Source organism: Carcharhinus amblyrhynchos, chromosome 15 (genome assembly GCF_965287045.1).
Source record: "Carcharhinus amblyrhynchos chromosome 15, sCarAmb.v2.hapA, whole genome shotgun sequence".
Classification (NCBI taxonomy): domain Eukaryota; kingdom Metazoa; phylum Chordata; class Chondrichthyes; order Carcharhiniformes; family Carcharhinidae; genus Carcharhinus; species Carcharhinus amblyrhynchos.
Window position 1 is genome coordinate 55,382,346 of NC_137338.1, and position 25,950 is coordinate 55,408,295.

Genomic DNA, 25,950 nt, shown 5'->3' on the forward strand with positions numbered 1-25,950 from the left:
GTACATTGGTTAAATCACCAGTAAAGCAACTTGCTCTCCTTCAAATATAGGAACTTTTGTGACCCAAGGATCATCAGGCAGATGGTCCTTAGGTGACTATATCACCAACCTATATCCTCAATTCTGCTGCCCGGTTTGAATTCACAGCCATATCAGATGTCAGAACAGGCTCAAGAAACTGAATGGTCAATGCCAGTTCCTAATTCATATATCACCTTGACCTGGGTGAACATGTTATCAGTGCAACTAAGCTGAAAACCTAGAAGTGAAAACATCAATGTGTCATGGGAATTCCAAGACTTCAATTCCTGCTATTTGGTAATGAAAAGGTAGGCAAAACATATCAAATAGATGTACACATGTACATGAATCAGCAGTTTGGAAGCCAATTCAATAAAACTTGAGCTCAAGTCTCAAAACAGCACCAACATGCATGTAGAGTCAACAAAAACCGAAAATTGTTGCACAGTTCTGATGAAAGGTCATTGAGCCGAAACGTTAACTTTCTCTCTCAAGAGATACTTCCTGATCGGAGTATTTCCAGTATTTTCATATTTCAGATATTTAGAATCTGCAGTATTTTGCTTTTGCAATAGTCCTCAGAGGGATGATTTCTAAGTGCAACAGCTTAAAAGGATAGTGAACCACTATCATTTCACCAGCCCCATCTCCTCTGGAGATTAAAAGAAGCTCCAGCACTTGAATGCAAAGGTGAAAAGAATGCCATCCATTGTCTCCGAGTTAAACTCTTCTGTAGCTCCTGGTTGAAGCTCACATGCAATTGTTTGTTGCCACAACCTAATAGCGCACTAACAGTTCAGCTGTCCACATATAATAATGGCCTTTGGATGAGATACCAGAACCTGTTACTTGTTCCAGGTTTAACCCCATCTCTTCTTTTTGGAGGGGAGAGCTACATTACCACCCAGTGGTGAAAAAAGGTAATGCAGCAATTTAATGAAACCAGAGCAGAATTAAGAAAATTCTTAAAACATATAACCTGGAATTTGGATCAATGCATTGTATTATTCCATTTTCATCACTTCAACTGTAACTATATCTTTATATAAAGGCATTTGTGCTGTTGTTCACAATTTTAAAAACAATGAAATGATACTTGCCCCAAAGTTCAATATTCTGTACTTAGTAATCTGACAAATTACACCATTAAAAAAGATTCACAATTTAAAAGATTCACAAATATTGGAAACTTCTGAGATGAGCAACTGTCCCACACATTTTAATATTTACATCTTATGCAAAATGTGTAAAGATTTCAAACTAGTATCTCCAGTGAAGCTAGAACATGCCAAATAATTACTGTTTGCTACCTTGAAGATTGTACAATATATAAAAAACAGAAAATGGCAGTGAATACATAGTTACTCAACAATACAACTGTACAATGCTGGAAACACATGAAAACAGGTTGTAAAACATCAGCTATTTGAGCTTAATGCAAACTTAATCTTTAATAGATAGGTTAAACATGAAGTGTGGTAAAGGACAAATGCAGACCATACAGCCATTAGTTATTAAACAAATCACTGTGCTAACTCTACTGTTGCTTTAGAAAGGAGCACAGTAGCATGTTGATACCAAATGTTTTTTCTAAAAAACATTGCGTCTGTAGTCTGTTAGCATTCCACATCTGTTCAAAGCAACTGTCCATTATAAAAACTGAACATTAGAAATGTATAAAATGCATATCTTTATATAATAGAAAAGGCCAATTTTGAGAGCTGCAGAAAAATTTAGCACTCAGACAAGGTCAGTACAACATGCAAAAATCAAATGAAGGTGAAGCAAAGCTTAGAAAGCATTTTACATATCTTAAAAACGATTAGATTCTGCAGAAACCATACGCCAATGAAACCCTCAGGGCAGTAAATTTGACTCTTCTGCACATTTAACGAGGTTAAAAGTTGAACACTCTTGATTTCAATCATGCGGCCCATATCCCTGAAGTGAATTCCCAGGTTATTTCAATGTGCTTCTTCATTAAGTGTATATAAATTGAAATATTGCATTTGAAGGCTCAGCCTACCTAAGTATGCCTATTGCTGGTTTTAGTTTTCTGAGGCAGCTTTTGCGGTAACCAATTGAATAAAAGCAGGTGTGAACTAGTACAACAACACTGCAGTGAACAAACACTGAAGTGTGCATGAGATGTCGCTGGTATCAAAGGCCTGCTAATGTCTATTTTTCAGATGGTAACCATCAGTTGGACATTTATAAACCTTCAGAACTTACAGCGGAACAGCTCCCTATTTTGGGCACCAGGTAACAGCATTACAATGAGATTTCGCAAAAGCAATTAAAAGTTTCACAAAAAAGAAATAAAATGGTTTCACCTGAGGCAATACAAAGATATCAGTATTGAGTTAATTAGAACACGATTTGAATTAGCAATAATGTACTTGTTTTTGAAACAAGGGGAGGTTTAAGATAAAGGAATTATAAACATGACAGGAAGCTAAACTCTTTTGGCCATGCTTTACTATTTACTTATTTATTTTTCCCTTAATTTCCACAGTTTTAAAGGAAACAGTATGAATTTCTCCTCAATCAATCTCAGATGCCCTCTCCTGGAGGAACAAAAAAAAGCTTAAAACACAATTTCTTTTCCAAATTCAATTTGATTATTGATTCTTAGCAGGTGAAACCTTTTACCTTTACAAAAGAAACTAAAATTTGATGCAATCTCCTATTTTTTGAGCAGGTCCAAATCCCTCTTTTAATCTTTTAGCTTTAAATAAAACTCGAGAATAACCTCAAATTGCACAAGTTGAGAGTATCTGAACGAAATTGAATCACAAAAAAAATTAAATATTTAACTTTGTAACCAATTACTTTGTTATAGGACAGTAATCTGGCTCTCTGGTACCCTAAAGTGATAAAAGACAAAAACACTGATTACATGGAGGGCAGTCCAATATCCCTGACAACAGCAATGCGTTGGGTGGTCCACTGAAAGCAACTTTAACAAGCTATACTACTGTCCCACTGAACAGTCTTCTCATTTCCTCCCTCATGCTCCCCACTCCACCACTACACAGAGCGGTGATTTCTGGTCAAATTAAATATGCATCATAAGCAGATAGACAAGTTTAATCTTTGTCTTCAGAAAGAGTTGCAGCAGACTGTGGAGCAAATTACACATACCACTGCCTCTCCTGATGTATTCATTTTGTATTGAGGTAGTCAAGTTTGTTGGTTGGAATAAGTGGCTTCTACTTCCTTCTATTGCGACCAATGTATAGGGAATACTTCCCAAGTGCTTGCTTTCCAAAGAAGACCAATTTTAATGAAATGCTCTACAAGTTATCGTACAGTAAGACATGGATATGAAGAGTCAATTATCTTCATGCAAGATTTTAGAGCAGCAATATTAAACCCAGCTTTTACATTTAATCATTTGTTTTCAAGTAATGTTTAGTAAAGCTGTATTACTTCAATTAAAAACTTTTGTTTAGTAACTCATGTACTGTACTACTACTGTGATTCATATTATAGCAGTTAAACATCTCTTATGAACTGATGTTAATAGGGCTCTTACTGAGGGAAGATTATTGTTGCCATATTTACAATACCCATATTCGCTCCAAACGAAATGTCTTGTCAAAATGTTGTGAAATCGTTCAACTTTTAAAAAAATTCAAATTAATGCACACAAAAGTATACTAACGATTCCTTATAAACAAGTGGAAAAAGCAAATGCTCATGTGAAAAGGAAGACTATTTATACTAAGTATTCATTGGCACAAATCAAGTTCAAACTGAGGGAAGAAAAAGGACATTTAGGCTGACAAAGCCTCAATGAATTCTTTTCAACTCAAGACAGCAACAGCTCAGAGAGGCATCACAACCCAACTACAAGTCTCTCGTGTCCACTGGGGTTGATGGGGAATGGAGGCAAAGAGAGGGGGATGGGTGAGGTGAAGCTCAGGAACAAAGAGACTCACACCTCAACCATATCCTTGACCCTTATAGAGTGCTTTGTTTCAGGAATTCATATGCAATCACATTTAGAGTTGTCAGGTACTTCTCTTTTTCTCTCCTCTGCACCAAAACATGAAACTCTGCAGGCTTAGAGCATCTCCAAGACAGGAAGAAAAACAAACAAAAAACAAACTCAGGTGTCTGACTATCACAATTAAACAGGAAGGAGGGTCAAATACAACATTATATTTAGGTATTAAGTTAAGTAGTCATGCACACAAAGTTCCCACCTTATGTTTGAAACAAATCCAGTGTTTGAGAATAGGAGTTACATATCAATTACATAAGGAAGTGTTGATCAGTCATCATTGACAGGCTGACGAAAGATGGCACAGACCTTACCTTCATACTCTGATTAAGTGAATTTAGTTGATTACAAGTCCACAAAAATGCATGTTTCTTTTAAAAGGATCAAAACACAGAATGAGGCAATTTGGCCTATTGTGTCTGTGTTGTTTCTTTGAAAGAGCTACTTATTTACTGTAAAGGCACAATTACCAGTCTAATAAGGCTATTATCAAATTAAATAAATGGTCTGGTAACAGTGTCCTTTATACTGCTTGATCAAACCCTGATTAAAAATGCTCTCATGCTTGAGAGATAAATTAGTGTTTAATTATAAGACTTCAGCAAAGTACAATTCTAAAGAAATTGTGTTTTTTCATTGAAAATCCAAAATACAGATTTAAAAATTTAAAGTGGCATCACCTCACTTAAGTAAGTAGAAGATGTAGGCTAGCCAGTGTCTGATGAAAAATGAATGCTTAAAATTTAATGAAATGCTTAACAAGTTAGAGGTAAGCTGCAGTTTATGGATTGCTTGAATGCATATGTTACCTCCTTCCCTTTTTCATATTCTCACAAAGTTGCAATCAATAAAGGATTAAAAAATATATCATGCCATACCCCAGCACCTCTTACATTACACTGAATTAAAGTAGTATTATTGAACCTTGCATAAATTTCACATATAGTAGAATCCATAAATTCAAAAGGAACGTTTGATTACAAAACACACTTTAGTTTCAAGACAATATAAATTGCATGCATAAAAAGATTGCAGATGATCTTCATTGCTCATTCAGATCCACTGTGCTTAGTTATTTCCTGTAACTGAACTCCAAGCTCCAAGTCTAGTTGGTGGACACAAATACGATTGCAGCACAGCAAAGGGGCAAAAGGAGAGTATTGGTTCCGACTGAAACTGTGAAGTAGAGCATGATTACTCATCTGTGGTACACTTCTCTATCATTTCTTGGCAGAAATCAGTCATTACAGCCTGGCAGCATTGTTCCATCCCAGACTGGTCAGCTGTAATACTTTCCTGTGGACTATTTGACCCATCCGTTGTTTTCTCTTGGAGCTGTACAGTGAAACTTTGCTCATTATTAAACTTCGTACTGTGTGCATCAGCTGTGTATCCTGGATATGAAGAAATCAGATTTGTGCAAGTGATGGAGCTCATACTTCTTTGGGTGTTCAGTATTGAAAGAGGGCATTCTGGGGAGGAATACTTTGCTAGTGTCTGAATTTGTTCAGCAGTCAGAGCTGCTTCTTTACACACCTGCTTGCAGAGGACAGATAAATTATCCCAAGTTTGACCCATGCACACTTTTAACTGACCCTTCTCTTGCAGTAACTTTTCCTTTTCACACAACTAGATGGTTGGAGTGTGGAGGAGGGTGGGGGGGAAAAAAGAGAGAAAAATAAACACATTAAAACATTTTTTAAAGCTGCGCAACGTAAACAGGCACAGACTTAACTGTTTTGGTGTTGGCACAGGATTTAGAGCACAAATCTGACAAGTTACGAGTGCAGTAAGATCACCATTTCCAGGTAATGGCAGATGCAAAAATAAAATGTTAAAAACAGGCAAAATGGTTATTTTTCATTTATTAAAAAGAGACGGATCATTCTTTTTATTCAACCTACCAACTTGTGTATTTCACATTCCAGATTTTGAATGCAGTCAAGTTTTCGCTTCCGACAGCGCTGAGCTGCAATTCTGTTTTTGCTGCGACGTCGTACATCATGGATATAATCCAGTTGTTCTGGGTTCAGCTTATGCAGTTTCAGCATTGTCTGAAAGTCATTTCTAGATAACAGTGTAATTTTCTCAACAGGAAATGGTAGTTTTACCTAGAAGCAGAAGTGCACAAATTAGATTCACAAAAGTCAGGAAAATTACATGATAAATTTTAGATGCATCAAGAAAAAAACTGATTCTTCTACCCATTTATCAGCTGCAGGCATTTTCCATTATTTCTGTTCAGTTGAACCAACTTGCTGATATCAGACTTTCAGAGTATTCATGGCAGTTAAAGATTTATTGGGAACTAAATTTGTGCAAACCAGTCAACAATTTCTCCTGTTATGTAGGCAACATTTAAAATTAATGAGAGATAGATGTTTTCAAGTTATAGAGCAATAATGAATTGAGAAACAACAACAAGCTTCAAGTCTTCTTGTAAACTTTGGGATATTTGGTTTGGCTCCTGCTCTGCCCAAGACCACATGAAACTACAAAATGTAGCACAATCCTTCACGCAACCCAGCCTCCCATCCACTGACTCTATCTAAACTTCCCGCTGCCTCGCAAGAGCAGCCAACATAATTAAGAACCCCACACACCCCAGACATATTCTCTTCCACCTTCTTCCATCGAGAAAAAGATTCTAAAGTCTAAGGTCACAGTCCAATCGACTCAAGAACAGCGTTTTTCTCTACTGACATCAGACTTTTGAATGGACCTATCTCACACTAAGTTGATCTTTCTGTAACACTACATTCTGCACCCTCTCCTTTCCTGTGAACAGTATGCTTTGTCTGTCACACAAGAAACAATACTTTTACTGCATATGAATACATGGGACAATAATAAATCAAATCATATTTCAGAGGGCAAACATTTGCGATATCACAGGTTGTAACAAAGAAAATAGGCAGGAGAAAGCGGGGTGGGGAAAATGATCATGGAGATGTCACTAGGACCTATGAAATAAAGCACTCTGGTTTTGCATAGATGAAGTTAAGCTAAAGTTTCTGCAGAAACTTATTGTAAACTCTTCCATTTATCAACTCAAGTGTATGTATGTATGCATGCATGCATCAGGGCATTCTCCAGCAAATGAGCCATTTTTCAACTGACTGTATTTTTTTAATTATATAATGCACTTGGTCTTGCTCTTTAATTGGCTTCAGTTGATCACTGCTCATCAGTTAACTGATTACCACAGCAGAATAGTACATGCTAGTGTAGATTCAACTGATTGCTAGTCACATATTTTACATATCAAAACGTAGAACAACTGACTGAATGTAAATGAAGTTAAACTGAATATCAAGTAAATGAATGTAATTTCAGCAAGAGAAATCACATTTAACTGGCTTGAATTGTGTTTGTAACGTAAGGACCAAACCTAAACAGATGAGATGGAAACTCGCCACTGTAACTTGCAGACATGGCCAACTGAATGAAAGAGATGTCTTTGGGTTCATGGACTTCTGAAGCAGCATGATAGTCCAGCAAGATCTCGTTAGGAACATAACTTGCTTGCCCTTAAAACTGTGCAACTGTTAGCAATAATTCCTTGCTACCTAGGATCTATTATCTTGCCTGAAATAATGCAGAAACTCCAGGCTCTAGAACTTTTCACTTCTATTTTTCCAAGTGATATAATCTTCTGTGTCTAAACACAGGCCTTTTTAAAAAAATATACATTCATGGCAAACTTTGGCAAAGCCAGCATTTATTACCCATTCCTAACTGCCCTTGTGAAAATGGTAGTGAGCTATCTTCTTAAACCAGTTAAGTCCCAGGATTTTGACCCAGCAACAGTGAAAGAACAGCAAGATGGTTCCTTAAGTCAGGATGTGTGCAGTTTTGACAGGAATTTGCAAGTGGCAGTGTTTCCATGCCTCTACGGCCTTTGTTCTTTCGGGTGGTAGGAGTTATAGGTTTGGAAGGTACAGCCAAAAGGAGCCTTTGGCAATTTGCTGCAATGCATCTTGTAAATGATACACACTGCAGACAGTGTGCCAGTCATGGAGAAACTGAATGGGTTGCAATCAAATGGCACCTTCAATACATGGTTTCTGTGATTTCTTTCATCTTGAAACAGCTAATTTTTAAATTGCAATCATTGTTATATGCAAACCATTTAGGGGTGTACATCCTTGGTTTAGATCAGAGTACATAACTCTCAGGGTTACAGAAAGCTATTCTCCTTGCATTACTTCCTGACAAAATTACTTCATTTTGGAGTAAATGAACTTGAGAAAAAACACTAGTTAAAATGACGACCTTACTATACAAATCTTTACATAGAACTATTCACCCTTTCTCCACACTTCAAATTTCATCTATGTCCCTTTTTTTTAAGGGATAGTCTCAACATCTCACCAATCTTAAGCCTATTTATCAATTTCTTCCATATTTACAGAAAATAACAGGGGAAGTACGCAAATACTTTTTTTTTCCCCAATTTCCCTGAATTGCTTTTAATGACATAATAAAGTTAATACTTAACTGGTATTAAAAGAATTTATTTCCAAAGGTATCAGTGTTAAGAACAACCTTTCTAAATTTTCAGATCCACATAAATTCAACAGGACATCCCAGTAGATGCAAACAAAAGCTACATAAAGAACAGAGTTGCCTGGGTTGAAGGGCTGCATTACCAGAGTTCAGGGCCATTTGAGCTTTATGGGTTGATACCAAAGGCTTAAAGTAGTTCAAACTTTGTTCAAAATGCAGGTGATCATATGACAGAGGCTGTAAAGGTGTTTAAGGAGTGAAGCAAGAAATATGTACTAATGGATTTGCCATGGAACTGCTGATGATTGACTAGAGGATGCAATGTTATAGTCTATGCAACACACATCAAGGCCAATGGCTCATGGTGATAGTGTGCACTTCCATTTATTAAGAGCTTGTTAAGTGTTATTTTCATGTTTAGGCTAATGTGGTTGCATCTGTATTTTTCCAGGTATTATACATCTGATAAAACTGACTGGCTCAACAAATTTAATGTTTGCCATGTTTTTCTTCAGCAGTTCCCAAGAAACACAGGAGGATGGTAGGGAAAATGTTGCAGGGAGGTGGGAGTGTGTAGTCACCATAAGTTTGTGGAAAAGGCAAGTGCTGGAGGTGGGAATTTGGCAACAGATCACTGCGGTGTTGGAAGAAATGGGAGTGTGGAAGCGTATTTTTGATTGGATTGAATTGGAATAAAAACAAGTCCAATTCAGAGTCTCAACAAGTTGGGACATTCCTGATCCAAGCTGACAAGACAGGGCTCTCATCTCCTGTCTTGGGCTTGATCTACATGATCCAAGCTGATTGGAGTAGGCATAGCTCCTCCTCCTGCAAGGCTTGATCTCATTTGTATCTGAGCCAAAAGGGTGAGATGCTGTTTTTAAAAATTGCTTCAAATGAAGCTGAAATGTAACCTAATGACTTCAACCAAGCACAGCACGTCGATACTACACTTGGTCTTAGCCAAAAAGTGGAAGCATTTCACAGCACAATAACACAGCATTGATTGGTAGGGGTCAGCAACCCTTGGCTCTTTAACATCTCATTTGAAGCCCATAATTGGATCACCCAATTATGAAAAAAAGTAAAAAGAAGAAAATAACAAATCAAAGTAATAATTTTTCTTATCGAGTTACTCATTTATTTCATCTAAAATTTAATTTCTACATTACTGGGATCCAGAATAGCATTTTTTAGATTTTATAGAAAATATGGCAATTGAGGCCTTAAAAAGATAAATTAAAAGTTCAAATCACCCTTAACAGTATGGTTTCCTGGTTGTTAATAGATTTATTTATTAATTCACAGATGTTAAAGAATTTAGCATCGACAATTTTTTAATATTGGAATTTACTACATTATACAAAGAACATAAGAAATAGGAGGAGTAGGCCATCTAGCCCCTCAAGACTGCCCCGCCATTCAACAAGATCATGGCTGATCGGAAGTGGAACAGTTCCACTTTCCCGCTTTCTCCCCATAACCCTTAATTCCCTTGTCTGTCAAAAACCTATCTACCCGTGACTTAAATATATTTAGCGAGGTAGCCTCCACCACTTCAACAGCAGAGAATTCCAGAGATTCACCACCCTTTGAGTAAGTCAACTCCGATCTAAACTGCCCGACCCCCCCGCAATTATCTTGAGGCTGTGCCCTCTAGTCCTGCTATCCTTTCTAAGCGGGAAGAATCTCTCTACCTCTACCCTATCCATTCCCTTCATTATCTTATACGTCTCTATAAGATCCCCCCCCCTCATCCTTCTAAACTCCAACGAGTCTCTCTTCATAGTCCAACCCCTTCATCTCCGGTATCAGCCTAGTGAACCTCCTCTGCACTCCCTCCAAGGCCAAAACATCCTTGCGCAAGTGCAGCGACCAAAACTGCACACAGTACTCCAGCTGCGGCCTCACCAGTACCCTGTACAATTGCAGCAAGACCTCCCTACTTTTATATTCTATCCCCCTCGCTATAAATGCTAGCATTCCATTCGCCTTCTTGATCACCTGCAGACTGGGTTTTTGTGACTCATGCACAAGGACCCCCAGGTCCCTCTGCACCGTAGCATGCTGCAGCTTTTCGCCCTTTAAATAGTAATCCCTCCTACTATTATTTCTGCCAAAGTGGATAACCTCACATTTGCTAACATTATACTCCATCTGCCAGGTCCTCGCCCATTCGCTTAGCCTATCCAGATCCCTCTGCAGACTTTCCACACCCTCCACACAATTTGCTTTACCACTCATCTTCGTGTCATCAGCAAACTTCGTCACCCTACACTCAGCCCCCTCCTCCAGATCATCTATATAAAAATGGTAAATAGCTGAGGCCCCAGCACATGAATGATAATGGAAGAAATATTTCACACAGGACATTTGTCTCACCAACTGAACTACTGAGAGCTGTGTTTCTATTGAGGATAAACGACTAACCATTACCTTGTACTTAATGGTTTGAAATGATTATTTATAAGAAAAAAAGATCACTGTACTTGAAAATAAACCTGCTAGAGGGGGTGCAGCTACATCATGATTGTTGCAAAGGTCTTATGGTTGCAACCACGATTGTTTCTAACATAGCTGAGGAAATCAATTGTAGCGAGGAAATCAATTACAGCTGAAAAGACATAGGAATAAGATAACATTAATTTGCTTCAAAGAAAGATGTCTTTGCTGACAATTATAATTTTAAAAATTCATTTATTACCAGAAATCGTAAAAACAGACAAAAAGCAGTTTTGCCTGTAAATGTCTTATTACTTTTTATTCAAAAAGTGAAAGCGTGCTGTTTTCCATTAAGTTAATCTGGGCTGTTTTTTGAACATGCTAATACACAATTCATGCAAATTGACACACAAAACTTGAACACGGAGATATAAAGGTTTCTGGATGTGGAAACTGGATTTTTGTTTGGCTCAGACCCTTCTGAAATTCAGCAGCATTTGCAGGCCTTCTTGTAAGTATGAGAGAACTTAAATTACTTTTTACAGCACCAAATAAGTGCATAGTATTCCTTAGATTCTCAATAACCATATTTTTCCTCTCAAATTATGTTTCTATCTCTACTGCATTTTTTTTTTCATCTTATGATACCTAGTTGAAAAATGTTCTTCCAGGTAAAAAAGATTGCTGATCCCTGCACTAGCAAGCATCTCTTGCCTCACTCTTATACATTCCTTCACACGTTATCTGCCATCACTCCTGAATTTTGAGAAATAAGTAAACTTGATGCCTGAAGAACTGAAATGGCAATGTCAATGTTTCAGAATATTGGTCATAGGTGCACTAGGAAGGACATCCAGAGGCAGGCAATAAAGTGAGGGAGATCTCGGTGCAATGGGTGGCATAGAATGAGGTTGGAAGCAGTGAATTAAGTACTAGGATCCAGTAGCATTGGAAGTGCCCAAGTGTGGGACCGCTGGTGTGGAGACAGTGAAGGATTCCGTGGAAATGTAACAAGAATATTGGTGTGAAAAGTTTGAATGGGTTGGAAAGAATTATTTTGAGTCTGGGAGCATTGGAGATGCCGGTTATACACAGTGGGGAAGCCAGGCAATATTTGGGCACCGAATAATACAAGTTAAGCACTTTAATGAACTGCCACCTGTAGCATTATCAGGAACATAGGAGCAGGCCATTAGGCCCTCGAGCTTGCTACAGCATTCATTCAAAAACCTCTACGCTATTTTCCCCGCACTATCCCCAAATCTGTTGACGTCTTTGATACCTGGAAGTCGAACAATCTGTCTCAAATATACTCAATGACATAGCCTTCAGGTGAAGAATCCCGAAGATTCACCAGTGAGTGAAGAAATTCCTCCCTATTTCAGTCCTAAATGGCCCAACATTATAAACAAGAAACAGGTGCTGGGATGGTTTGTCAGATAAATAATTCTGTAGGCAGAATGGTAAGGCGCATAGTCAGTGGGACTGTTTTGCCAAACTGAACATCCAATCCTACTTATTGAAAGTATAGAGTAAGCTTATACCGTACTGCTAACAAAGTATATTGCCAACATTATGAACTTTAAATAATAAAAAATGAATTCAGGTTCTAATATCCAGGTTCCAATTAACCCCATTGTCTTTACAGATCCTATTTCTGTGTCCATTGTCATGATCTGAGAACCAACCAGATTCTTCAAAACACTTACTGCATTTAAACTTCTTGTTGAGCAAACTAACAAACATTAAAGCTTCACATATTTCATTCGCCTTTAAGGCAATTTGAACCAAGGACTGTTAATACTCTAATCGAAAAGCAGAACATTGCAGATGCTGGAAATCTGAAATACAAACAGAAAATACTGGAAACACTCAGGACAGAAAGCATCTGTGGAGAAAGGAACAATGTTAATATTTCAGGTCAATAATCTTTCATTAGAATGGAGAAAAAAAAGTCACTGAATTTGAGTATCAGGTGGATGGGACAATACATACAGAAGGTCTGAGAGAGGGTGGAAGATATGACAGGGTCAAAGGAAATGGTGTTGGGACAGCATAGGAATTCTACTCAATAATTCTATTCTAAGAAAAGAAACCAAGCTGCGCCAAGTGCAGGTATGCTACTGCGAGTGAAACTAAAAGACCCCAAAGCATGCAAAAGGAAACACAAATGGTGGTGATCATGAGGGGAGGGGATATACAGAGCTTACAGTCTGAAATTGTTGAACCTAACAGCAAATCTGGAAGGCTATAAAGTGCCCAATCAAATGACGAAGTGCTATTCAACTTTCTGCTGAGCTCACTGGAAGAATGCAGGCCAAGAATTGATATATCAATGAGACAGCAAGGTGGAAAATTAGAATGACAAGTCACTGGGAGTGCAGGGTCATGCTTATATACTGAACAGAGATGTTCTGCAAAGTGGTGAAATAATCTGCATTTGGTCTCCTCCTTGTAGATGGTACCACTTTGGAGCAGTGAAAATAATACAGTAAAATGAAGTACAAGTAATAATCTCACTTGGAAGAAATGTTTAGGGTTTTGGACAGGGAGATACGACAGCAGTTGTTGCATCTCTTGCACTTTGGTGGAAAACTCTCATTTGGAAGAGTACACTTGAGGGTAATCAAGGAGTGAATCAGCGTACCATGAAATGCTGAAAAGGTAGGAGAAGATATTTTTGATGGTCGCATCATGCTGGGGACAGCATAGATGGCAGAAATGATTCCAGGGAGGTTGTTTGGAGGGAAGCAGGGTTGAGAGTGAGGACAGGGGAACTCTATCATGGTTCTGGGAAGGAAGCGCAGACAATAAAAGCATGGGAAACGTAGCAGATGACTAAGGGCCCTGTCACCACAGTGGGTCTTGGGGGAGATGAGAATCTTTGTTGTGGATGAAATAAGACATCTTAGAAACAATGATGTGGAAGGTTGCATCATCAAAATAGATACAATGGAGACAGAAAAACTGGGAAATGGGAGAGAGTCCTTACATGATGTAGGGTACGTGGTAGGGTAGTCAAGAGAGCAATGGGAGTCAGTGGGCTTATGATGAATATTGGTTGTTAGCCTATATCCAGAAGTAGGAACAGAGAAGTCAAGGAAAGGAATGTAACAATTGAGAGAATAGTGGAAATTGGAAGCAAAGTTGATAAAGCTGCCCAATTCAGGGCAAGAGCAGGACATGGTACTGACAGTCATCAATGCGCTATTGTTTTACTGAGATGCAGCCCATGGCTCCTGCAGCATACTACTTTGCTCCAAAAATATTTTCTTTCATATAAAACCTTCCAAATTTGTATTACATGCCAGCCATTTTCCTCAAATTCAACGAAGGAAATTATTGCTTTCATCATAGATCAGCAATACAATTCAAGAAAAAATTATCATTCTGCCTTTAGTTTGAACAAAGGTGCTGAGATTCCAGTTTAAGCACTTGACTCTCTCGCAACATTAGCTTCTATATATACACACCAAAAGTTTATATCCTGCACCTTGCAGTAATTCATCAACACTGATAATCTTTACCCTGACAAATAATCACCATTAACCTTCCCTTAAAAAAACCTGCTAAAATCTGGTACCTCATTTATTTTCTTATATCATAGCTTTCTTCCTCATTCTTTTTAAACACAATGAGCTTTTATCAATTTTGGCCATATCCTCCTTGGTTACACCTGCTTGTTATCCAGTACTGGTCAAATATTAGCCATGTATCATCAATAAGCTGCTCACACTTATCTTCCTGGACACACCCATCAACTCTCTAATATTGTTGTCTCCTCCAACACAATCTTAAATAGGAGATGGTGTTTGAAACAAAATTTCTGTTCCTGAGTGTAAAACACAACACCAGGCAAGCAAGAGACTCATATTCCACATCACAAGGTCACTATGCTGCTAACAATCCAATGGTACCTCGGTTTTACTTCCTCTTCTAGAGTCATTGAGTAATACAGCACAAAGAAGCCATTATACCTGTAAGAGCTCTTTAAAAGAGCTATCCCAATTAGTTCCTCTTTCCTGGTTTTTCCACATTAGTTCCCTCCCAAGTATTTATCCCATCCTTCTTGGAAAGTTGCTACTGAATTTGCTAACATCACTCCCTTAGACTTAATATTCAGACAACTTATGAATTTTTCTTCATTTTATAGTTTAAATAGTTTATTTCTAATTTGATGACTGTATCAGTTTATTTAAATTATTTACTCTAACAAGATCCTTCATGACTTTGAGCAGCTCTCTCCAAGTCTCCTTTTATCTTCTGTTTCAAGGAGGACAACCCCATCTTCTCCAAATAACTAAAGGCGTGCATCACTGCACTCCAATAATTTTCGCACACTCGAGGCCTCAATGTCCTTCCTAAAGTGTAATGCGAGTACTGTCTAATGTACTGCCATTGTAAAAAGCAGAGAGGGGGAAGAGCAAGAGTGAGAGTGGTGCAGCAAGAGAGACACAGAACAGAGATGGATAATAACGGGAAAATGGATTGCTGACATTTAACAAAGGAACAAATCACTCAACCAGGGTGATTGCTACAAAACTAAAAAAAAATTCTGACAGATCAAAGGTAGAAAATGAAACAGTAACTATCAACACCTTTTAAGTTCCTAATCCAAATCAATTTGCTGTACTTTGAACTAACAACCTTTAATATTCACCCTTACAATGCAGGGAGAAGGCATCTATCCCATCATTTTATGCTGAACTTGAGCAAAGATTCAGAAAGGCCAGTTCACTTATCGAGTAAGATGTACTTTAGAAGCATCTTACATTCCACCAAGGTTTGCATGCTCTCGTTATTTCACCATGACATCTTAACTTTGATTATCTTTTCCAGTGATAAACGCTGAGGTAACTGTATGAGAATGGTTTCCAAATTTTCTTACCTCACATTCTTGCTCTCTGGCAGAACATGATTCACTGTCGTCCTCTGATTCTGACCCAAATTCATCTCCTGAGTTTGTAGTACATGTGTCATATTTGTCTTGTTGTTGTCCCTGGTCACTTTCAAGCTCCTCAATACCTGAACTGCTGGAACACACTGAATTTCCAGTATCATATGCAAATGGGCACTTCAAAGAGCTATAAGTTGACTCAGGTAAGTGCGATGAAGAGGTATAGTGCAGCAGGAAAGAACTTTGTGAACTTCCTTCAAGAGTTTGGCAAGGTTCGGTAGAAAACTGTGGGCATTGAGAAATTTTGTCCAAATTTGCACAACCTTTTGCTTTAATGAAAGATTCAGCCTCACAGTTAGACTGTGCACCACAAAGTTCACTCCAGAATCCTTTAGCTAAGTGTTCTGCCACCTCCCTTTCCACGATGCTTCGTCCACTGGAGACTGCAATGGGATTCTCTTGTCTCTTAGTGTAACCTGAGCTAAAAATAACTGATTTCCTCTCTGAATCGCCACCTGCTCTTTCTGAAGCGTTTGGCTGATCACATTCCCGACTAATTTCAATTTTTGATTCTTCAATATTTACAGGAGGAGCACTGTTCTTTTGGAGATTTTCATACTGCAACATTAAAGGGACACATGGTTCTGCCTGAGAACAAGACAAGTCATAATGCTCTCCAGTGCAGTTTAGTTGAATACCTGAGATATTTTCTGATGATGGTCCTTGCATTTCTTCAGCTGTAGAATCTTGTGACAATGGACAGCTTGTATTAATTTGCTTCTTCGTTTCAATGTTCTCTTCATCACAGACTCCACTCTCCCCCTCCATATATGTGCTATCATTATCTTTTTCACTGAGATTTGCATGTTCATCCTCTGACTCGAGGGGGAATGTCAGACTTTGACAAGATTCAATTTGCTGTTTTGAAAGTATTTTCTCTAATGAAGAACTTGGCAATGACAAATTATTACCCCATGACGTCAGTCGTTCCTTCCCACAGGCTAACTGAAATTTTCGGTACTTAGGGCAAAGAGATGAACTAGCCCATTCACTCGGTTTCAAACAGGAATACTTAGCTTCAGTGGCTTCATTTTGAACCTTTGGACAAATTTTTGCAACCTCAATGCATTTACGTAGTTTGGGACAAGGACTTTTGGGATTTTCAGATTCAAGAAATTCTTCAACATCATCGTCAGCCTCTGAATTTTCATTGTCACCAACAGGAATTTTTAGATGCGTTTTCTGACAACTAGATGTACAACATGCCTTTCTTGGAAATTCTGGATGATCTCTCCCCTTTCCAAAGAGTCTGGCTTGAAGAAAGCTGAAACAGTTTTTTTCAATATTATGGATTCCAAGAAATTCTACACTTCTACAGACATCCAACACATTTTCTTTGTTCAGAAGTAGTTTGGCAGTGTATGCAAACTGAAGAAGTGGCGCAAAACCTTTAATTGTAACCTGATGAAACAAAAGATAACGATTTAAGAAATCTAGACTTTAGCACAGAAAATCCAGTTTAAAATAAAGCAAAAACAGGGCTACATCAATTTTTATGTCTAGTGACTAAGTGCATTATCCATTCTGTACTATACCTATGACAGTTCTTTATTACAAATGGATCTTGCATCAAGTCAAGTGCCATTACAAAGCTAGTTTTAATTACATGTAAAAGTTCGGCTATGACCAATTACACAATTGATCGAAAGATTTATGGGGACAAAACTGGCATGGAACACAAAAGATAAAAAGCAAATCACTCACTTCACAACAAGAGGTGCTTTAGAAAATGTTTCAAAAAGGAGACAATGTTATGAGAAGAATTCACAGATCTCTGATGATCATAAATCAAAATGGCACTCTCTCTTCCACTTTTGGTTTCAAACACAAAGATCTGAATAGCATTTACCATAAACAAAGAGTTTCAAATAGGGTTCAGCCCAGATAGTTTTCCCCTCATGCTCAAAGTAACAAGTCTACTCTACTGATAAGCCCTCAGTCCCTACAAGGTGAAAGAAGTCTTAATGCACAAAAGATGAGGAAGTCCACTTAAGTGAACAATGAGCCATTTTACTACCACCAAACAGGCAATAGGAACTGCAGTACATTTCATGTTAATTTAGAAGATGAATCACCCTATACAACAAGCTGAACTATAGTAGAGGTTCCTTCACAAATAGTTTTTCGAAGGTGAAAACAGTAGAAGTATATTGACATCAGTTGTAATTTGGAACCCATTCCTGAAACTCATTTCACTGGTTTGTTCTTTAAAAAAACTGATAGCTATAAAACACTGCTCCGAAGGAAACTGCAGTCTTATTCCACACCTTAGTCGATTAAGTGAATGGCCATATTTACTTTCTATCCCATGTCTCACGGAAAATAAACACCGTAACAGTAAGCAATCCTAGTCTTGTAACTTCCTTCCCAAAAATTTATTTTATTCAAAAATTTGTAAAATTACATTCCATACCAGTTCAAATTGCACATTATTACAAGTGCACTGCAGTTCAAGTTCTTTTCATAAAGCACCCTGCACTCTGAGGTGCCTCAATACAATAAAATTTACAATCATTTAGTACAGAACTTCAGTATTACTGAAAAAATGTCTTGACAAAGCTTTTTGTCTTGTCTTCATCAGGATAATAAGACTACCAATGTCAGGGGAAATAACTATGCTCTATCAGTCCATGTCCAAATGTAGCAAGACCTAGACAATATCCAGGCTTGGGCTGACAAGTGGCAAATAACATGTGCCACACAAGTGCCAGGCAACAATCTCCAACAGGAGAAAATCTAACTATCAATGGCATTATCAATGAATCCTCTACTATCAATATCTTGATGTTAACATTGACCAGGAAATAAACTGCGGCTTACAAGGGCAGGTGAGAGGTTAGGAACCTTGTGGCAAGTAACTCACCTCACAACTCTCCACAGCCTATCCAAAATCTACAAGAAACAAGGAGTGTGACGGAATACTCTCCTTTTGTTTGAATGAGTACAATTCAAACAAAATTCAAGAAGCTTGACACTGACACAAAGTAGCAGCCATATACATCATACACAAGACGCACTGTAGGAACTCACCAAGTCTCCACAGACAGCATCTTCCAAACCCACTACCATCTAGAATGACATAGGCAAACACATGGGAACACCAACACTTGGAAGCTCTCCTCCAATACATTCATCATCCTGACCTGGAAATATAATTGCCATTCCTCCAGTGTCATTAGGTCAAAATACTGGAACTTACACCTTAACAGCACTGTGATTGTACCTACACCACATGGACTGCAGTGGTTCAAGATAGCAGCTCACCACCTTCTCAAAGGCAATCAGGGCCCAGCCAGTGAAGTCCATATTCCTTGAACAATTTTGAAAAAGTATAGTGTGTTGATTGGTTGGTAGAGGCGTTCATGATGTGGAGAAGCCGGCGTTGGACTGGGGTAAAAACAGTAAGAGGTCTCAATACTAGGTTAAAGTCCAACCTGTTTATTTGATAGTAAACCCACTAGCTTACAGGGTTTGCCCATTCTTGAGGTGAGTGGAGTGTTCTGGTCACAAACAGAGCATATAAAGGACTTCTGCTCTTTGTGACCAGAGCTCTCCACTCACCTGATGAAGGGGCAAACCCCATAAGCTAGTGGGTTTACTATCAAACAAACAGGTTGGACTTCTTACTGGTAGAGGTGTTGCCATGGAGAATGTACCATTGATGGACAGTTAACTTTCTAGCATGAAATTTAAACAAAGCCGTTTGACTAATTTGTCAAGGCAATTGCCTTGTGGAATGAGTCAATGAATGGCTATCACTTCTTTTGCTTAGCTGAAACAGATACATCATGTGCAGATGTTCTGTCTGCAAAAAACAGAGCCCTGTGCATTATTATATGTAACTTCCAGTACACAAATGTGCCACACTGTCAGGCCAACTGACATTCTTAAATTGGTTGTCAGTGTAATTCTTAAGAACACTGAGGATTATTTAGCAAACATTGTCCAATCACAATCATTTTTAATGCCAGACACAGTTTTGCATTGTACAAGCACAGGCTGGTTGAGTACTGTCTGTACTTAGTCCTGTTCAAAAGGGACATGCTATTTGATACAACCCGTCAATCTTTGAGATGTACAGCCTATATACCTAGCATCACGCTAGCACTGAAATTCACATACCATATTACTTAATTGTGCGATTTGAAAAAATACTTTTTGACTTGATGGCAACACTCAGTTAATAATGAATACCAGTTGTGCTGCAACTTTATTAGTAGCAGTACCTTCACCTGTTGCTCAAATTTGAGATTCCTTGCCCTTCCAGGGTAATCTGAGGTAGACTGTCACATTGCAAGGGTGAAAGTGACAGCACAAAATGTTCCAAAGATATTATTGCACAGGATAGCTTTGACTTCGCTTGATTTCACCATCAAACAAAGTTGCTGCTCAGGTAGTCTTATAATACATGGACCTGAAAATCTCAGTGCATGTATTGACCGGTGAAGGCAGACTTGCAGTAGACTATGACACAGAAACCCTGGCAGATTTCTCAACTTGTATGCAAAGAAAATTCATCTGGCTACTCCATTTTGAAAGTGAATTTGAGCACAGGATGGGGCCCAGTGTGACGTGCTAGAAAGTCATCACACAAAGCTGCAGATTTAAATATAGCAAACATATCCACACAGAATTATGCAAGGGGTAGGAGGTGGGGCATCATTCCATTAAAGACACTTTTCTCATGGAACCCAACAAAGATGTTTGCAAGAGCAAGGCCTAGAGGGGATCCCAGAACACAACTATTTATCTGGGCATTACTAGCCTATTTATCAGTGTGCTACTTTATCTCAGCAGACATGGCATTGTTAAAGTTGAACTCGACTGCATGAGTTGCCAAGTTCATAAGCTCAATGATTACCGATTCAAGCAACGGCAGCAATCGAAATTGCCACAATATGGTGCTGCAGCACAAATATCCGTAGCTTCCTTAAGTAACATATCGATAAACAGGCTAGTAATATCAAATGAGCACATTGCTCATTGAACAACATTGTTATCAAAAGGCAAATCCTTCGCAAATGTGAAGGAATTCTTCACAGTATCTGGGAAACTTGCTCAAAACTGTTTGAACAATTTGCCCAACCATTTGACCAATTTATGCAGTGCAGAACCGGCATCAATAAGATCGAGTGCAAATGGACACCACTTTTGCGCCTTAGGCAGCTCTCACATATGTAGATGCAGGAAGCAGTGAGGATGAATCCAGTAATATATATCATGCAGCAGCTCATCATTCTTACACAAGTGCAACAAGTTTTTTTTTATGGCCTTATGTTCAAATAAGGCCATTTATTCATGTTGAGCTGGAGGTCTATTGGATCTGCACTTGGAATCATCATAAACAAAATTGTGCATTTCATTGATGTAGTCACACTTGTTAAGGATGGTTATTTTCATTCCTGTGTCAGGTTTACTGATGTTTATGCCTGGGTTCATCTTAAGGTTTCATAATGCTAAAAGACACTTTTGCACATGACGATCAGACTGGTTGCTCAGAATACCACAATAAGCATGCACTAGATCAGCTTCAACAATATTGACAATATACATTCCTGGAGAAAACAAAGATAACACCTGAAGGGATTCAGATAGTTTTAGGCCCCTTATTATAGTAGGGCAGGTGGACCTGAAGAGCGTGCTTTCCCACTGAGTTTTTGTAGTAGCAGCACCAAGCTATATAGTCCAGGATCTTCAAATGTGCCAGCCTACAGAACGCGTTTGGGGACAACTTGTACAGTAAATGATCAATACGAAGAGTTTCTTCCGAGCTGAGTCCTACATCATGGAGCTGCTCGGGATGAACCTCAAAATCCAGACCTTTGCAAAAACACATACCAGAATCAGGTGAACAATGATCTCTTTCCCATCACAACTGCCTCAAGAGCAACGAATTGCATATTTTCTGATGGGATATTAATTGAGATCTCGCCTGCTTGCCCAGGTGGTCAAAAATGCTGCCATGGCATATATGGAAGAATGTTCACCTGTTATCCTGGCCCACATTTATCCTTGAACGAATGTCTGAAACAGATGATCTAGTCACCTACATCAGATGTTTCAAACTGGGTTCTACAACACAGGATCAGGCCACAGGTAGGTGCCATAGTCAAAAGTGAGTAACGGCCAGACTGCTCTGTCATCCGTGCTCTCCTGTTATCCCATGCTCCTCAAATACACTCTCGTGTCTCCTGCTCTTCCATTACTTTCGGCAAGTATTCCTACCTGGGCTCCTACCATGGATGGACTTTGTAGTAAGGTGGTGTACACTAAATACCTGCTTTCTTAAATGCATTGCTAATGCATTCTCCATACACAGCAAGTCATATGATTATTATATAAAATTATAATTTGGAAGAGGTCTACAATCACTAGTCCATTTGAAAAGGGATCCTTAACCAAAAGGTTTGACAACCACTAACCTATATCAAGGGTTTTCAACCAGGTTTAGACATAACAGACTGCCAGATATTTCAATGTTTTTACAAACTAAACGTTGTGCTCAGTGATTGGATCCAGATAGATGCTGCCATCCAGTGACAGCCTTGAGAACTGCAACTATCAAATAGCCACCAAGTGGATCCACGAAATTTTAATAACATAGGAGCGTATTAGTCTAGTTTATTAATTTATTCGTGTCACAAGTAGGCTTGCATTAACACTGCAATTAAATCACTGTGAAAATCCCCTAATCACCACACTCTGGTGCCTGATCAGGTACACTGAGGGGGAATTTAGCAAAGCCAATGCACCTAACCAGTGGGAGGAAACTGGAGCATCTGGAGGAAACCTACGCAGACACGGGGAGAACGTACAGACTTCGCACACAGTGACCCAAACTGGGAATCGAACCCGGTTGATCACCTTCTGTACGAGTTGTCCCTGGTGCCGTGAGGCAGCAGTGCTAACCACTGATAAAAATCAACTACCATCCTACATTACATCACAACAGTTCACTTCAAAAGTACTTAAATGGCTGCAGTGGGATGTTCTGAGGCATTATAAAACATCCTCCAGGACAAGTTACTTTTCAGATATTATTTATGACTTATAGCAAAGGAGCAAAGTTTAACTCATTTGCATTTTAACCATTCAATGGCCCCAAAATTGCTGGAACAGCACAATTTACAGCAAACACCATGAACTGGATTTAAAACTTCACCTCAAGTTGCATTATATCTGTAGTGTGGATTGCTGTAAACATAAATGCACATTGGGGCCAATTGTCTATCTCTTTAACCAATGAAATTTGAAGATAGCAGAGTATAATTAGAATAAATGCAGAGACAAAAGTAGATACAGAGAAACAAAAGAAAAAATTGGCACAGAGAAAGAGAGGGAGAGGTAAAGAGATAAAGGAATAAAATAGAAACGTACATTCAGAAAACCTCCAGATACAGTTTACTATCTGCAGCACAAACTTCAGTTTCAATTTTCTTTTATGGGGTAAATCTGACATTTTATTGACACTTGAGAAAGTCAACATTGAGCTTCCATTTTACAAGGAAGTTGGTGGAGCAGCATAAACAATCTAGCAATTTGTGCTGATTCACAACTCACATCACCCTTATTCCTTGTACAAATTACTGTTTCCTTAAAAAACATTAATAATTCTAGGAGTAGTGAAGTTGGCATTTGTTTCCCACCAATTTCTATGCCATTACCTTGGTACCTTTCCTGAATATTTTATTCTAAACGCATTATAAATGTTAATTTTCCAGATTTTTTGGAAAAGTGTCAAAAATTCCAAATATGACAACTGCACACCACAAAAGTAATAAGTTAACATTCTAGCAGATACCAATTGCCAACTGTTGAAACAATAATCAGAAACCATTCTAGAGGCACACTAATATTCAACTTAACAAGTAAAATACTTCCATACCAAAACACACTATTCTTCCAAATCTGCATTTGATAGCTGCCAAGCTACTTTCTTATAACACAACTTCCAATCTGAAGGTGAGACTGATGAAGATGTAGTAATGAAATAAAAAGTAAACTTACAAAAATATTCATGTTTTGAATTTATTGCAGACCAGGAAAATAGTTAATGATTAGTTATCCAATGTCAGAGGTCCTTTGGGCTAGGGAAGGAACCAGATCAGGGTCCTTTGGGCTAGAGAAGGAACCAAAAAAATGCCATAATATGACAACTCAGGGTTATCTGATCTATAACTAGAAAAGCAGTCACAAACTTATGCTATAAGGCACAGCTTCACATGTACTCAGCTCCACTTCTCCACTATCTTACTGCAATCAGTTATAATTGTATTGAATGATGGATCAGGCTCTATGCACTGAATGGCCTTTTCCTGCTCTTATGTCTCAGGGAGTCACAGATTGCTGGACTGACATTCAATCTTAGACTAACTGTCCTCCAGTGGAAGACCAAAATCATCTTTGTGCCCTATCTTCTCTGACTCAATGTCAAATTTTGGTTTATAACACTCCAATACATTAAAAGTATACAACAAAAAGCTGTTGCTGCTAAAAGCTTTAAGCTTTACCTCAAGTATCTAAAGCAAAAGTACATTTGTTGGAATTCTAAACATTTCACCATTTTCTACCAAGGACGAATACATGTTCTTTATAAAGAAAACTTTCCATGTCAATCACAATTGAAAAGGCTTCAGGAAGTCTAATTCCAAAGCTCCTCAACTCTTCATAAAATAAACATATGGTTTCTCTATTTTCATAATTTATGGATTATGGATGCATGTTATTTGTACACAAATGGATGAATGTAGGTTTACATGAAATATTCACTGATTTTAACACAGGAATTAAGAGCAGAAGTAGGTAAATTCAGTTATTTGAGCCTTTCGATCAGATCATGGCTGATTCCCTGGTCTCAAATCCACCTCCCCACCTATTCCCATATCATATCCCTCTTTGCTTTTCTTAAATTAAAACTACGTCTATATCCCTCTTGAAACCATTTAATGATTCAGACTGCACCATACCATGGGGCAGTGAATTCCACAAATTCATCACCCTCAGAGAAATAATTCCTCATCTCCTCAGTTTTAAATCTACCACCTTGCAACCTATACCTGTGACCTCTCGTTTTAGATCGCCCCATGAGAGGAAACATTTGGTCAACATTTATTTTATCAATCCCTTTTAAAATTCTATATAACTTGATCAGATCCCCTCTCATCCTTTCAAATTCCAAGTAAAGCCCAAACTGTTTAATCTCTCTTTGTACATCAACCCTTCTGGTAAACTAATGACTGTACGATTATGTCATACTGGAGGTGAAGCCAAATAAATTTCTACTTTTGTGTGAACAATGACATTTATTCCACTCAATCATTTGCCACTGTCCTTTGTGAGGCTGATTTTATGAATTCTATACAGATTTTAAACAAAAGTGGGACACTAAAATGTGCTACATCTGCTCCAGGAGCATTTCCTTTTGAGGGCATTCAGATGGTCATGGGCAACCACGAAGGAGTAGGAATTCAAGAGCATTGCAGGCTTCTGAAATTGAGGCTCTCGTGCTGCAGATAGAAATTTTGGATATATTGCCAATTTAACTGCAGACTTTCTGGGAGGGACAATGAGGAATAGATGCATAGGATAAAAATAGTAGCCTCCCTCCAGACAGTCATCAGGGATTAAGGGTCAGACTTATTTCTAGTTTTTTTTCTGGGCACTCCTTTGTTTGAGCAGCCAGGAACAAAGCATCCAGAAAGGAGGTAGAAGACCAAAAATACAACCACCCAGTTTACCAACATTGTCTTGTCTGGGTTGCAGCAGTTCTAACTGCAGGTCACACTCTGCCTAGCGAATTCCAGCAGTGTAAAAGAGTACAACTCAGTCACATCAGTGTCCATTTCTTTTTCCCAGCCCACAGAATGTCCAGCTCCCAAAGCAAAGGCTGAGAAAATCAACTCCAGTATTTCAAATGAAGCAGCATTGGCCAATAAGGTAGAGAAAACATGCACAGGGAACCATCTAACAAAATGATCAGAACAGCAATAAATAAATCCCATTCACTCTTCAC

At 38.4% G+C, this 25,950-nt stretch overlaps 1 protein-coding gene across 1 annotated transcript in view; it reads right to left on the reverse strand.

Annotated features, from left to right (window-relative positions):
• Window positions 1–1,224: 1,224 nt before the first annotated feature.
• The window catches only part of LOC145353313 (transcription regulator protein BACH1-like), a 67,907-nt gene continuing 43,181 nt past the window's right edge, over window positions 1,225–25,950 (reverse strand). Inside the window, exons 3-5 of the mRNA XM_080203961.1 lie at window positions 15,870–17,339; window positions 5,935–6,141; window positions 1,225–5,659 (exon numbers count right to left, since the gene is read on the reverse strand). Coding sequence (XP_080060087.1) covers window positions 5,225–5,659; window positions 5,935–6,141; window positions 15,870–17,339 — 2,112 coding nt within the window. The 3' untranslated portion in view covers window positions 1,225–5,224. The remainder of the gene's footprint in view (window positions 5,660–5,934; window positions 6,142–15,869; window positions 17,340–25,950) is intronic.